The sequence below is a fragment of the Ochotona princeps genome, chromosome 8 (genome assembly GCF_030435755.1).
Source record: "Ochotona princeps isolate mOchPri1 chromosome 8, mOchPri1.hap1, whole genome shotgun sequence".
Classification (NCBI taxonomy): Eukaryota; Metazoa; Chordata; class Mammalia; order Lagomorpha; family Ochotonidae; genus Ochotona; species Ochotona princeps.
The window spans coordinates 18228759-18244290 of NC_080839.1; the positions used below are offsets into that span (position 1 = coordinate 18228759).

Consider the following 15532-nt stretch of genomic DNA (forward strand, 5'->3'; position numbering starts at 1 on the left):
AGGAATCTGCAGTTGATAAGGCTGCAGGTAAAGCCGATTCAGAACAGGCGGCTACGTCAGCTGAACATTCTTCAGGAGGACAGGGCTCGGGTGAGCAGGCCTCGGGTGCACAGCCCTCGGGTGAGCTGGCCTCTTCTGATGAGCCTGTGATTGAACCACCCTCAGCTGTGCCAGTTTCGGGCACATCCCCGGGTGAGCCACAATGGATCAGTTCCAGTGCTTGTTTTCAGGTGGGAAATGCAGAACACTCAGGAAAACTCAGTTTTAGCTTAGTAAATAAAAAAGAAGAACTGATAATACTTCACAAATAGTTCCCTCAAAGGTGTCTTCACAATAATGTCAAGAGGCATGTTCCAGGTTGTATAAGATCTTGAAGACTAAATGATAAAGCCCCTCTTGAAGAAAAACAGTTCAAGGCCCAAATCCCAGCAGTCTCCATATAAACTAGGAATATATACGCCCTCAGCTCTCAGCAGGGCTCACACAGTGCAGAGTTCCAAAGACCAGCGTTCATCAGCTTTCAGCCAAACCTGCTGTTACACTGGGAACATGAAGACGAGGAGTTGCAGATCAAAATAGTAAGAGGACCAGGTTGTAGGCTGATGCTCAGACACAGAAGCAATGATGGGGATGTTGTTCTTCGCGTATGGCGGATCCAGCAATGAGTAGAAACGCCCCGTCCAGGGAGACATTTTTCCTGTTAGCATGAGAAGAGCTCCCACAGTGAGAAGGACAACGCCCACCAGGCAGATGACACTCCGGAACAGGGCTTCAGATTGTTGTGGGTTCAACTTGCTGCGCAGGTAATCCACAAAGGCATGGATCTGGCAGAGGCCAAAGACTCCAAAGGCTGCCATGTGCTCCGACGGAAGAACAGGCTGGAAACCCACAAAGGAGATCTGCATAAAGAGAATGGTGCCCAGGCAGTAGACAGTGCAATAGGCCACATAGATACGATGGGAGAAGCGGCCTGTGAGCATTAGCACCAGGACGTGGAGAGGGATCAGGTTGATCAGGAACATATAACCTCCCCAGGAGGAGACGGATCAAACTCGCGGATAACACTTTCAAATCTCAGGACAGCAAAGGGACGAGTGGAGAAAGCCTGGCTAAGTCCTGCAGGAAGGTTTTCACACTGTCGGCCATCTCTTCACCACCCAAACTATCAAATACACAGAGGAGAGGGGAATGCCCCCAGATCTTTCATCAAAAAGGACCTCGGCCGCCGAGGCTCAGCCCGGTCCCTCGCTCCTCCGCGCCGGGTGCCACTCCGCCGGGGCGCTCCCATGACTGCCTTCTTTTTTTACTTGTCAATATTAACTTGATTTCCTGTATGTCCCAAATTATGCTTTTCAGTTATTGGAACAAAATTTGCAAGCTTTTGGTACTTGAAAATTATGAATAAAGCTGTCACAAATATTTTGTGTGAATATGTATTTTCAAATAAAATGGTTAAGTAAATGGTGGCTGCTGGATCCAATGGTAAGCCTGAATTTTTCTTTGTAGGAAACCATTAAAGTAGTTTCTAAAGTGGCCAAAACATTTTGAATTCTAATAATCAACAAGTGAGAGGTCATATAACTTACATACTCACAAAAGTTGGCGTTTTCAGTTTTCAATTTTCATGCTTGTTACAGGTGAGTAGTGAAACCTTGCTCTTGTCAAGGTAGACTTTTTGACTAGTGCAATGGCATAAAAAAAGGGTGCTGGAGCTAGTCTCCCAGGTACTGTGATTTATCTCTGACTCTACTTTACAGGACTTCAAAATTATACGACTCAGTTTATTCATCTGTAAGTCACGTTGCAGTGATTAACTATTTTATAGGACTATTCTAAAGAATTCATCGAGGCTGGCACCATGGCTCATCAGGTTAATCCTTCACCTGCAGGCACCAGCTCCCTCTCTGTGACCTGGGAAAGCAATGTAGAGTGGCTCAGGTCCTTGGGCCCCTGTATCCACATGGGTGACCTCGATGAATCTCCTAGCTTTGGACTGATTCCACTCTGGTTGTTGTGGCCATTTGGGGAGTAAAGCATCAGGTGAAAGAGTTCCCTTCCCATGTGTCTTTCTCTCTTTAAATCTTTCAAACAAAAAGTAAATAAGTCTTGGATAAGTCTCAATGGATGCTTGTTCTTATAACTTATGGATAAGAAGAATGTTTAATTTTTTGGCCAGATGCATTAGTTTATAGAGTGGTGTAAGCCTAATTTAATTTTAAATCTCTCTTCTGAACTTATGTTCTTTCTAATATTAATTGAAGCTCCAGAAATTGAAAAAGACAGTTCTCTCATTTACAAAAATTTTTGACACATCTAATCAAGTGTGAAGCAATTAAGTCATAGCTGTGCATTCATCCAGTGATCAAGCTACCTAAGAAAAGAAAAATTGTAAGGGGGTTTCTGCGAAATTATATATACCTCTGTCTTACACTCTGAAACACTGTAGGAAGAATCATTAGATTGCTGGGCATGGGTGTGGAGCATAGGGCAGTTTAGCTTCCAATCAAACATTGTGAATAGCTAAACCATGCAAAGTTTCCAGTGAAAACTTTACAGATTCTATGTCCTACCAGTGATATATTGGTAATGTTCTCAAGGCACGTCATTTATATACAAATTTGATAAGTTAACATGTCAATATGTTTTTGCTTGTTGATTCATTGATCTGGTTCTTAAAACAACAAACACTAATTGGGAAAAGATTACATATCACTTCCTGTCACATTAGTGCTTTTACCAAAGGACTGGAGCAGATCTTATCTAATCCATAATCATTTTGTTGTTGTTGCTGTAGCCTTCCAATTCCTTTAGATTAAAATCTCAAGTATGTAATACAATTACCTGATTTATTTTAAAGGGAACATTGCAAACTCAATTCCAACTTTTATCAGTGCCTCGGGTCACCATTTGAACAAGTCATTTCAGTGTGTGGTTAGACAATAGGCATACATGATTACATTACATAAAGCAGCTTGCTTGTACCCTAAACACACAGTGTTTCCAGGTGGTAGTGTTCATTTTATGTATGTATGTTTACCTGCATATAATTCTTTCTACCTTTTCACTATTTAATTTTTTTAAAAGATTTATTTATTTCCATTACAAAGTCAGATATACAGAGAGGAGGAGAGACAGAGAGGAAAATCTTCCATCCAATGAATCACTCCCCAAGTGCGCGCAACAGCCGGTGCTGCGCCAATTCGAAGCCGGGAACCAGGACCCTCCTTCGGGTCTCCCACACAGGTGCAGGGTCCCAAGGCTTTGGGCCGTCCTCGACTGCTTTCCCAGGCCACAATCAGGGAGCTGGATGGCAAGTGGGGCTGCTGGGATTAGAACCAGCACCCAAATGGGATCCCGTTCAAGGCGAGGATTTTAGCTGCTAGGCCATGCCGCCGGGCCCTTAATTTAAAAAATATATATTTGAGAGACCCCACAAATGGAATGACAGACACAGGCAACTCCGTTTGCCAATTCAGTCTCTAATGTCCCAGTGGCCAGAACTGGGTGGGCCAGGCCAAAGCTAAGAGCTGAGGATTCAATCTACATAAAGCACATGGATTGTAGAAATCCAAATCCTTGAGTCATTATCTGCTGTTTCCCAGGGTGTGCAGTAGGAAGAAGCTGGAATCAAGAGTGAATCCAGCCTTTCTCCCACTCCTGGTTTGAGCAGTGCCCGGGATTAGGGAGATGCCAGCTGTCCTAAATTACTGGGATGCCAGTGGTGTTTGTCTTTCTGGGAACCTGCTGGCCATTAGGTCTAAAGGCACCTGGACCTATTTTGGGTGGAACCCGCTGGATGTAAAGTCAGTAATATTTTCCCTGTGCGATACATTGACTTGGAAGTGAGTTCTCTCCCAGCTCAGCACCCGTGTAGCTCGCTGCTGATCCTTCAGCCCATAGTCTTTTCCTTAGTACATAAAATGGCATTCGACATGGCCCTGGTAGAGGTCTGGGCCTGCTGGCCATGAGGTCTGGAGGGCAGTTGAACCCATTTTGAGTGGAAGCTGTAGGATGCCAAGTTGCTTTCCCTGTGGGACCAGTGCAATGTGTAGAGTCAGATGTGGATTTTCTGTTAGTACCTGTGGACCTCACTGTTGTTCCTCCAGCACTCCCCCCAGCCCCAGCCCCAGCCCTTTCCTCAGTGTACAATATGGTACTGTTGGGGATCTGGGCCTGTTGGTCATTAGGTCTGGGGGTCATTTGGACCTATTGTGGATGGAACCTGTAGCATACCAACTTGTTCCTATTTAGCCTGTGGATCCAGAAATGAGCTCACTCCTGGCTTAGTGCAAGCACAACTAGCTGTTGTTTCTCCACCTCACAGCCTTATCCTCAGTGCACAAAATGGTGCCCAATGTGTCACTGGTGGGGGGTTTGAGTCATGAAATCTACCTTGTTCTTGGACCTGTCTGCTTGGGCTCTGCTTTTGCCCATGGTCGAATCAAACAAAACATCAGGATGGGCAATTCTATGTCTGGGTTCATCTCCTGAGCTCCCAGAAAACTCCCCTTCCCTGGCCACTGGTGCAGCTCTGATCACCGATAGCCAGCCACAGCTGGGGTATCTGGTCAACTGGTCACTGCAACAATGCTCCACTGACTCTGCCTCTTCTCCCTGTCCACAGGTCTCCAGGTAGCCCTCTGCCATCAGCCATTCCTCTTCTATTTCCTGGGATTATGACCTTCTTGTTCACCCTAACGATTCTCTGTTTAAACATATCCTTACCCTATTCTGCCATCTTGTTTTTCCACAAATAAACACTTTCTACAGTGTAGTCTTCTAATCAACACTAGGGTTAGTTCCTCCAAAGCATATTTTTGAAGATTTTATTTATTTTTATTGCCAAGTAAGATTTATAGAGAGAGGAGGAGAGAGAGAGAGAAATATCTTCCGTCCGATGATTCACTCCACAAGTGAGCACAATGGCTGGTGCTGCGCCGGTCTGAAGCCAGGAGACAGGAGCTCTTCCAGGTCTCCCATGCAGGTTAAGGATCCCAAGGCCTTGAGCCGTCCCCAGCTACTTTCTCAGGTCACAAGCAGGGAGCTGAATTGGAGGCTGGGCTGCAGGGATTAGAACCAACACCAATATGGGATCCCGGCACATTCAAAACGAGGACTTCAGCTGCTAGGCCATGGTACCAGGCCCTAAAGCATGTTTTGAAACATACAATTTAGAGCCATGGATATTACAAGAGGTTGATATTTTATGCAATTCCCCACGTGTTTGTAATGGAAGATGTTCATTGAATCACAACTTCAACACTTAAAACATTTTGGTGGGATATTTCTGAGATCTGTTAATTGCTAGTTACTTTTACTATTCCCAAAATTATATTTGTCTCATTTTTCTTCTTTGGAAAAGGAGATAATGAGATATATACTGAGAATCTAGTGACTTTATAGAATTGTTGCAAATTTCAAAGAAGTTTGTGTTTAATATAGTTTTCCATAACTTTTCAATAAAATCACGCAAAGGTCAGGTTGGTCTTTTTAATTTTTAACAACTCTTCTAGAACTGTGAAGTTACCAAAAAATTGACATAAAATTTGATATGTTGCCACTGGTTCACATAATTATTACACATAATTTGCCCTTTCATGATGTTGTTTTTCAACTGTGAATTTTCTTTGGACACTGAGATTCCAAAAAGGAAGCAAAAATAATATCTCTTCCCTTTCATTTTCATTTTTTCCCACTTTATTAGAAGTTAATGGTGTCAGGGATATAGGGCTTTGGCCATTGCTGTGAATGAAGTGGCCATTCTGCTGAATAAATCATTAGAAATTAAGCTAGTGAATGTGTCCTGGATGGAAGGAAGTGAATTCCTCTTGACTGACATTTTTTCCCACATTGGCCCCAGGTCATTACAGCATTTGTCCTGTGGCAAATGACACATACTTTTATTACTTAACTGAGTTCTGTGGGTTTATAGCTCCAGTTAGAACCCTGTGATGGCATCCACTCCTGTGAGAGCCATGTCACAAAAGCGATAGAGTCACCACAGATGTTCACAAACTTATCAGTCACAAATGTCAAGCTTTGTGAGATAGGGATTTTCATCATGTTCTAATAACTCAGCAACATGATGAATGTTATTTTCATATGTACTGAAAAAAAAACCATTTTCAAAAAGACATAACCACATATGTGGGAAACTGAAGTACAAAATATGATGATAGAAAGGCAGGGCTTTAGAATTCAATGCATTCTAAAACAGATGAATGATTTACCAAGAGGGCAATATCTGAGTTGGGTACTCTGAAATTTGGCTAATATAAAGACAGGAGCTTTGAAACTTTCTGGCAGGGAGAAGAGTCCTATCTGCTCAATATCCCAGTCAATTTGTAAAAGCATGTATTTTGAAACTGTACTCCCAAATCATTTTTTAAAGAATGTTTCCTATTTATTTAAATCATCACATGTGACATCTGGCTTCACATACAAAAATGACTCCAATGCACAGGTGTTTAAGAGGGTTTTGACTAATCTGATAGGACATAAAGGTGAATAGCCCACATGTTCTTCTAGGGCTGTTAGAAGCCTTGTATTGAAACGTGGTTCTCAAAGGTGTACACAAAAGCCAACATTTTATTCCTTTTTCTAGTCCCCTTAATACGATCCACTTAAAAATATTTATTTCTTGTCCTTGACAATTCAGATATTCTTGAAAATGTTCTGGTGAAATGTTTTCTATTTTACATTAATTCTCTCTTGCTGATTCTTCTCTAATAGCTTAAAGGGTTTAAGGTCTTTCTTCAGTCATTTAACCTGGCGTCTTATTATGGTAATCAATGATCTGTGTCCAGATTTTTTTTTTACTACTCAAATTCATATATCCAACATAACAATCAATGTTCCTCTGCCCCTGGCTGTGCCACATCTAATCTGTGATATCAGCATGCTAAATGTGGCTATGTTTTAGTATTTATTATAACGCCCTCCTCCCAGCCCACACGCACATATGCACACGCACATATGCCGTGGCTCAGTCCATCACCTATTTGAATCACCTATAGACAAACCGGCAGAATTTCACTTTGGGTTAATTGACATGAAGCTGACAGAGCAATGATACACACTACACATGATAAAATAAACATCTTTCAATACCATTGGATGTTAAAGAACACAAACTCAATAAAGGTATACACATGTATTTACCGATCTTATATTAGTCTCTATTAAAGTGAAACATCCACATTATGTTCAGCTACTGCTGTCCAAATTAATAAATAAATCAAAACCAAGCAGACTATTCAACTAGCTTTTTGTTCCAATGAAAATATATGCAAAGGTCTGGAACTGTGATTCCCCCTGCTAACTTCCTGTTCTTCAGGATGGTTCTACCTATCCGTGTTTTTTTGTGCTTCCAGATGAACCTTAGAGCTTGTACAAAATTATTGTTTGTTTGTTTTCCTTAACTTGAAGTGAGGAGTGATTTAGTAAACCTGCTGACCTAGCAAGAACACTCTCAAAAATACAAATTACATTTATTTTCTGAACTGCTTGTCCCCATGAAAATGTGGTTTTCTCCACCTTCCTTCTACTCCTTTATTTTTGACTTTTTGAAGCTTTACATAGCTGTTTTATTCCTATTCTGAGCTGTAAGGTATTTGAAGGCGAGCTCGGTGAGTAGCAGATTTCTGCTGTTTGTCTCTTTCTCTCCTCAGTAATGAGCGGTGCAGTGTCTTCCACAATAGAACACCGTGAGCGCTGCTGCAGCTGAGGGAGGGGCGTAGCTACCGTCCTGAGGGGGCTGAGGCTGAGCACACTCCAGACACGTGTGTAGAACACATCAGGTCAAGACCAGCTTCTTTTTTTTTTTTTTTTTTTTTTTTTTTTTTTAAGATTTATTTTTTTATTTTTATTACAAAGTCAGATATACTGAGAGGAGGAAAGACAGAGAGGAAGTGGAGCTGCCGGGATTAGAACCAGCAGCCATATGGGATCAAGGCGAGGACCTTAGCCACTAGGCCACGCTGCCAAGCCCAAGACCAGCTTCTTAAGAGACGGGCAGTCTGGCTGCTAACTGGATGTCCTTTATGCCACTCTACAGCCCAACATCTTTAACCTGAAAGGAGATATACTACCTTTGATTAGTTTTCAGGGAAGATCCTCATAAAAAGCATGCCATGTGTGCCAAATCCCTTATGGGAAGCACAGCTTAACTGATGGCCCTTCATTAGCATTTTATTGATACTCTTTAAACTCTTATTGGATATCACACTCCCTGGACTCCCTCTCTGTGGCTTGTGCTCCTGCTGGGTCAGGCACCTAGACATTTAGCAGGATTAAATATGGGATTTTTAGAAATGATGTTTTTTGAGAACAAACCCTTGGTTCAAGTGTTAACGTGGCTGAATTTTTAATTTCTGGTCTGTTTAAAATCATGAAGTTTGTATTGCAAAGCACTAAGTATCTTAATGGAGAAAATAGGACTTTTTGCAGATTGGTTTCTCATGACTGCTATCAGAATCTCTGTAGCCGTCTTTTGGCATGATAGTTCAATTATTGTTTACCTTACAGTGTAATTATTGTCTCCATGCCTAGATTCATTGATAGATAAACTCTACATTATAGACTTTATCAAAATATTTCAAAAGAAAGAAGTCTGAAGAATTGTTCTTTGTTGAGATCTATCTGAGCTATGGTTTCTACTTCTTTGTTTATAGAATATTATTTATGGTATTTTGTAGAATTAGTGATGGCATGCTGGCAAAATGAGCCATTAACTACTTATAATAAAAGGTAACCAAACCATGCCACTGAAAATATAATCCATTATTTATTGTATTAATATGAACCCCCAAAAATCCCCAGCACCATTGATTCAATTGGTTTCCGTTTTCCAGAACATAATCTTGCATTGACTTGAAAGTAATTGAACTTGTATAGTTTCTTCATACAATAAAAAGGTTAAAGAGAGGTAAAGTGTAGTTAAGCAACTGGTACTAGTCTGGTAGGACACTGCGTAAGCTCTAGTATGACTTGACACCAGAAGTACTATGGTAAACTTAAAGCTTTATCAATTACAAAGTAATATACAGGAGTGTACACAACAGTCTGTGAAACTACTAGACAAAAAATCAGAATGACATGTATTAACATTCTAAGCAGTAATAGGGAAATAATAGCTATCTGGTATGCAAAAATCTTGTTTTTCTAAATATTGGTTGACTTAAGAAAGCCTTATAATTATGCCATTCAGAATTATGAGGATTTGACAATAAAGTGGTAGTAAAAGTAGTTATTATTCATATTGTAGAATGTTTTGTAGGCATGTCCATGTGATTCTTAACCATTTCAATGTGTTAAGACAATTTTTAATCATTTGAAGTTGGTGTCTTCGGACAAATTTGGGAATTTAGAAGTGTGAGTGTCATTTAATAAAAACATCAAATCTGTTAGCTAGAAGTTCACTATTTCACAGCAGTATTGAGATGAGGCTTTGATTTTTTGTACATTATAGGTAAACTATATTTAGATTTGAAATTTAAGCATTTGTACACGTTTGCATAAATTATTTCAGAAATTGCTCAATTTTATAGACAGTTGCACATTGATGTCCCAATCCATGATTATTTCACTGAAAATATCTTTAAATAATTCAATTAATGACATCATTCTTATATTTTCACTAAAACAATTGAATTTTGAAATATTAAAAGCCATATTTCTGAAAACAGGACTGGTTTCATCTTATTTCAAAATTATACAGAATCCAGCAGATTCTGACTAGATTTCATCCTGCTTGGGATGGCGAGTTTGGCAGCAGTTCATAACTACTGAACTAGCGAAAGCACATCGGGGATCATGGGATGGTTGGGAGGGTGGTGTGGCTTCTCCCTTTGTCTCTCCCCTCCACCAGATACAGGAGGAAAAAAGAGAATGTGGAAACAATCGTCTTACCCACTTTCCTGTAGCCCTTGAGTCTTTGTGCCCTAATCTATTATGTAAATATTATCAAAATAATAAATGAATAAATAGATAAATAAAACCATCAACAGTGTTTAGATCCTTGATATAATCTGTTTCTACATCCCAACTGAATTAACATATTTAATTGTATTTATCAGTGAGTTAAATAAGATTAATGTTAAGTATTTTGAGATATATACTACCTTTGAAAAGTGATTTAAAATGGATGATTGTTCTTTTTTTTATTATTTATTTTTGTTGGAAAGTCAGACATATATAGATGAAGAAGGACAGAGAGGAAGATCTTCCATCTGTTGATTCACTCCCCAAGTGGCCAGAAAGGCCAGAGGTGCACCAATCCAAAGTCAGGAGCCAGGATCTTCTTCTGGGTACCCTACTTGGGTGCAGGGCACAAGGCTTTTGGGCCATCCTCAACTGCTTTTCCAGGCTGCAAGCAGGGAGTTGGAAGGGAAGTGGAGCAGCTGGGATATGAACTGGCATGCCTCTGAGATTCTGGGCATGCAATGCGAGGATTTTAGCCACTAGGCTACCACACTGGGCCCAATCTGTTCTAATTGTTTTATATATTAAATCATGGAGGTTTTCATTTATCTGTGTGTGTGAACCAGGATGTTCATAAAAAAATATAGAAAAAAAATCAAAGATTTATTTCTGAATCCAGAGATTCAAGTTTTGGAAGGTTATGTTCTTTACTCAATTTTTCCACTCTAGCATTTTGCTTAATTTAAGAAGCAAAAGAAAAAAAAAGAAGCAAAAGAACGATTTATATTTATTCTGATTCCATTATTTATAAAGTGTTTCTTCCATTGTGTGTTATCCTGTAAAAGTATGTCAGTGCTACAAGTAAAATAAAGATGTCCTTATTCTCATTATAATTCAACCAAGAAATTACTGCACATTTATGATTGTGTCTGATCTAGAAATTGGTAATGAAGAGATATCAATTATACAAAGAAACAAAGCATGCTGAAATATCCAATAAAGGGAATAGAAGTTAACAGACTTTCAACCTTCCCACAATACTTCAGTGTTGAAATGTTGCAATAGACATGCATGCTCTCCAGGCCTGCAGTGTGCTCGCATCAAGCCAGTGTAGTAAACATGACATGATCATGGGCTAACAATAGACTCAGAGAAGAAATATGTGAGTTGCCACTCTGAGAAGATAGAAAACAATGCTTTTGAAATATAAAAAAAAATGTTAACCAAGTAAACTGAGAAAAATACCAGTAGCCAGGAATTTTAAAAGAGATGGAACAAATGTCAGAAAGAGGACTGTTGTAGCATAAAACCCTCGAACAGACTTGAGTATGAGGTCTTTGCACAGACAAGCATGTCCAATTAAAGTATACACATCTATTGGGAACCTTCTGAGAGGAATATTAAAAGCAAAAGAATCCTAGTGGAGCTCAGACATGCTGCCAAATGTCTTAGCAACTTGTTACCTGCTGAGATTAAATCAATTTTGTTGCTTAATTGCTAGAAGAGGTGATTTAGGCATTCAAACGACTGCAAATCTTATTCTGAGCATCTCTTGGCCAGTAACCATTTAGAATGAGCGTCCAGACCTAGTCCTCTTTAGGATATCATTAAATCTATATTAAACCATTCAGCACATGTATTAGCATAGGTGCCATTCATCCCTTAGTCAGGCACAGAGGTGAAGTGACTGTACCTTTCACTTTATTCAGCCACTCTCAGCCTGATCTTCCACTAGAGGTCTACCAATGTCCCCAAACACAGGAGAAACCTGGTCCATTTGACTATTTTGTGTAATTTGTGCCTTAATATATCTGCAACAACCCAACAACAATGATAAAGCTATTTCCTTTAATTTTGCACACCAGTTGTCAATGATATCTGGTTTGTGGACCAGAAACACCATATAAACTCTTAACGCCTTAAGTGTTAAAGTTACTAAGTTTCATACTTTGTGAATAGAAACTCCAAGGATAGACACCAATGCTCTTATTGAAAACAAATGCTTTCAGTGATTTGGGTGCAGGTAGCACAGCTCTATACATGGTGCAGAAAATCCGTTAGTCATGTATAAATAGCAATAAGTGTGGCATCATGACTGTGTGTTTGCTATCATACATTAATAACTTCCAATTGCTAGTAAACACAAATATCAAGATGTACAGAGATGAAAATATAACATGTCAATACTATTTAAAGGACCCAGAAAGGTAATAAAGACCGCATATATACTTGCAGAAACTAACTTTGATATTTTCCTTGTTTGTGATGTACACATCTGGAATCATTTTTGACATTTCATTGACCCATTTCTCTATTTTAATTTAGATGGAACTCAGACTTAAATTTATAGAAGCAGCAAAATAATATTAAGTTTATATTCACAAGAGACAGATGCAAATATATGAAACGCCCTTCAGAATTTTGCATGTGAATCCATAATTAAGATAAAACGTGCCAAGCCCATTTTGCTCTGCAGTCCCCTTGTGGAAAAAAGTCTGAAGAAATCCAAGGATTGTCATTGTTTGGAAAATCCTACATGGTGGCACTGTACTTCTTTCACTGATTGGAGCTCAGTAATTACCTCTTGCTGCAGGTCATTGTGTATGAAATGATTCTTTTTTTGCATCTGCGTCCCTGATACTCAGCTTCTGGAAAGCAGGATATAAAGTAAGAGCTGAAATTTAGAAAGGACAGTGTCTCTGTCTTCTTGAAAATATGATTTATAAAACTATTAACACCACTCGAGCACATATCTCAGAGCATGCCCCACATCCGGGACTTAGGGTGGGCGGGAAACCGGGTGGGGCTTCTCCCTCAATATCCCCCTTTACCTCAGATACGTGATGGAAACAATATGGACATAATAGCATTACCCACTTTCCTATCCCCCTAAACCTTTTTTTTTTCCTTCTTTTTCCTTTAACTGTAATTAACTATGTAAAGATTGTCAACAACAATACAATAAAAAGAAAAAAAATTAAAAAAAAATAAAAAAATCATTAGATGATAAATTAAAACATACTCAATTAATTTTATAAAAGTGTGGGTATTGCTTTCTTAAATATGTGATTTTAGCCAGTTGTGCTGCTCATTTTATGAATAGTATTCTCAAGAGTGTTTTGTTAAGTTTGTGTGTGTGTGTGTGTTAGAAGTAAGATACTATCGTCAAAAGCCTGTTTAGAGAAGACAGGTCTAATGTTGTGCTTTCATTGATGGTAGTTTGGCAGTGATTGGTGAAAACTGATACAATTAGAACAAGCAAGGACCAAATGGTTATGACTCGTCTCTGAGTTTGATTCAGGAAGCCTCTTCAAGCAGCTGTCAAGGATAAAGTACTTTCCTCCAGGAGACAGTAGAAAAGTATACTCAAATTTATACAAAACAAAGTACAGGAAAATATGCTATCAAACCTATTATTGCTTCAGAGGGGAGTTAAATCCTCTGTGCACATGTATTTCCCTTTACATAATTTATGTTATTATTCTGGTCTTATAAGCTATAGTTGACCTTCTTGTACTTGTACACTGCTCCCCTGCTTTCCAAACCAATACAATTTTGTGTTACTGTTTTGGGGAATATTAAAGCAATTTCTGGAATAATTCTCATTGAAAACACTTTATGTAATATTTGTGATATCGATTCAACTACTCAGTATTGAAGGATTCTAAGAACAAAATCAGTGATAGATTATTTCAGTATTATAATACTCTTAGTAGAATTAGCTCCGTTAACTAATTATAACATTTATTTAGCTAGGAGCTGGGTAGTAAGTGTAGCATCCTGGATTTTGGAAATTTGTGATCAGGGAAATCTTAGTTCTGTGGGCATTGGATCACAGATTCCTGAAAATCCAGTTTATCTGAGTTATTTTTAATTTTTTTTCTGTAAATGTTTTGTAATATTTTGCTTATAGTGAAATGGATCACAATGTCATTTCCTAATACAAAGTAAAATGTGGTATAAATAAAGTAGGATTCTTGGATTAAATATTCCCCATTGACCTAAACTTTTAGTATTTCATGGGGAAAAATGCAGGTGCACACACACACACGTGCATTCACACGCACGCACATGCGCACACACGCACACACACTCAGACATCTCTATCCTATGAGTTAGCTTGCACTGAAAATAACCTAAGCTTTGAGATTATTGAGGAGAGACGAGATGAAACAGTGCAGATAAGGTGAAGAGGAAATGTTAGTTTTCCTTGCCTGGCCTGACACTGTGGATACTGTCTGAGATCCACAGTACAGGTGGAGTGGCAGGCTGGATCTGAGGGGAGTTGTTTGTAAACTAAGAACCAATCACACAAGTGATTCCACTACCCTCACAGGTGATAGAGTGGGGAAAGTAAGCAATTTGTCTGTGTTTTCAAGTTTATTTCTGAACACTAAAGTGTTCAAACCTCAAAGAACAGCTGCTATTAGATATGGTTCTTCTCAATACTTGGAACAAGGAAGTAAATCCAATAAATTCCAGAGTTCAAGAAGAATAAAAAGCCTGATGATTAGGAGGAGGGTGCAGTGTTTGTGAAGTGATGATTATTTCTGAAAGTCCAGTACAAGTGCACTTGAAAGATACGATCTACAAATGCCACTGAGACAGGCATCCTGTGTCATCATAGCATGAGCAGATCTGTAAAACTAGTCTGACTTTGTTGTAAAATGAATAGCATTATGCTATTTTTATGTGACTTAAAATCTGACTCTTGATCATTTTTACCTAAGAAAAATGACAGATCAATAAGGCAATATTAGGATAAGCAATACAAATTAACTGTAACCTGGTGTGAGGTATAATTTATAAACCTTTAAGCTTATAGGATTCATATCAGTGATGACAGTATCATCGGATTCAAGAATTTAGGGCAATTGCCCAGCCTCTTTTCTCAACAACAATCAGTCTTTTCCTTCAGCTCAGCAAACCTGACCTGTGTGATAATACAATTCGTCGTCATACCCAGCACTAATTGGACCTGGATGATTTAAGATGATTACCTAAAGAGAAAAGCCAACCGCTTCTATGACTGGGTTACCTTTGCTTTTGCCAGCAACTTTGCACAGCAAACATCTTTGACAGACACATTGTTGATACTGAAACCTATGTTATTCCCAGGGAGAGCTTCACTCAGAGCTTCATAGTGCAGGCATTAGTTGATGGATGTCAGGTTTGATTCCATATTTTAGCTATTGTGAATTGAGCTGCTACGAACATGGAGGTACAAATGGCTTTCATATGCTGATTTCATTTTAGATAAATTCCCAGGACCGATATGGCTGCATGATTTGGAAAATACATTTACAGATTTTTTGCGGCATCTCTAGGCTGTCTTTCACTATGGTTGTGGTTGTTTACATGTCCAGCAAAAGTTTATTAGGGTATCTTTTTTTGCCAAATCCTCATTAACACTTACTAATTTTTAAATTTTTAGGTGATAGTCAATATAAGTGTTCGAGATAGTCAATATAAGTGTTTCTTTGTATTTTCTTGATGACTAGTGATCCCAAGCATTTTTCATGTGTCTCTTTTGAAAATTTCTGCTTCCTCCTTTAAAAGTGCTTATTCATGTCTCTTGCCCACTTGTTTAACAAAAAAATTAGAATGTGAA

The 15532-nt window shown here is 38.9% G+C and overlaps 1 protein-coding gene across 1 annotated transcript; it reads right to left on the reverse strand.

The window, feature by feature from the left end:
- Positions 1–536: 536 nt before the first annotated feature.
- Positions 537–1022, reverse strand: LOC131481059 (dolichyl-diphosphooligosaccharide--protein glycosyltransferase subunit STT3A-like). Its single transcript, XM_058668336.1, has one exon. It carries the CDS (start codon positions 1020–1022, stop codon positions 537–539), a length of 486 nt encoding a protein of 161 aa, XP_058524319.1.
- Positions 1023–15532: the final 14510 nt, after the last annotated feature.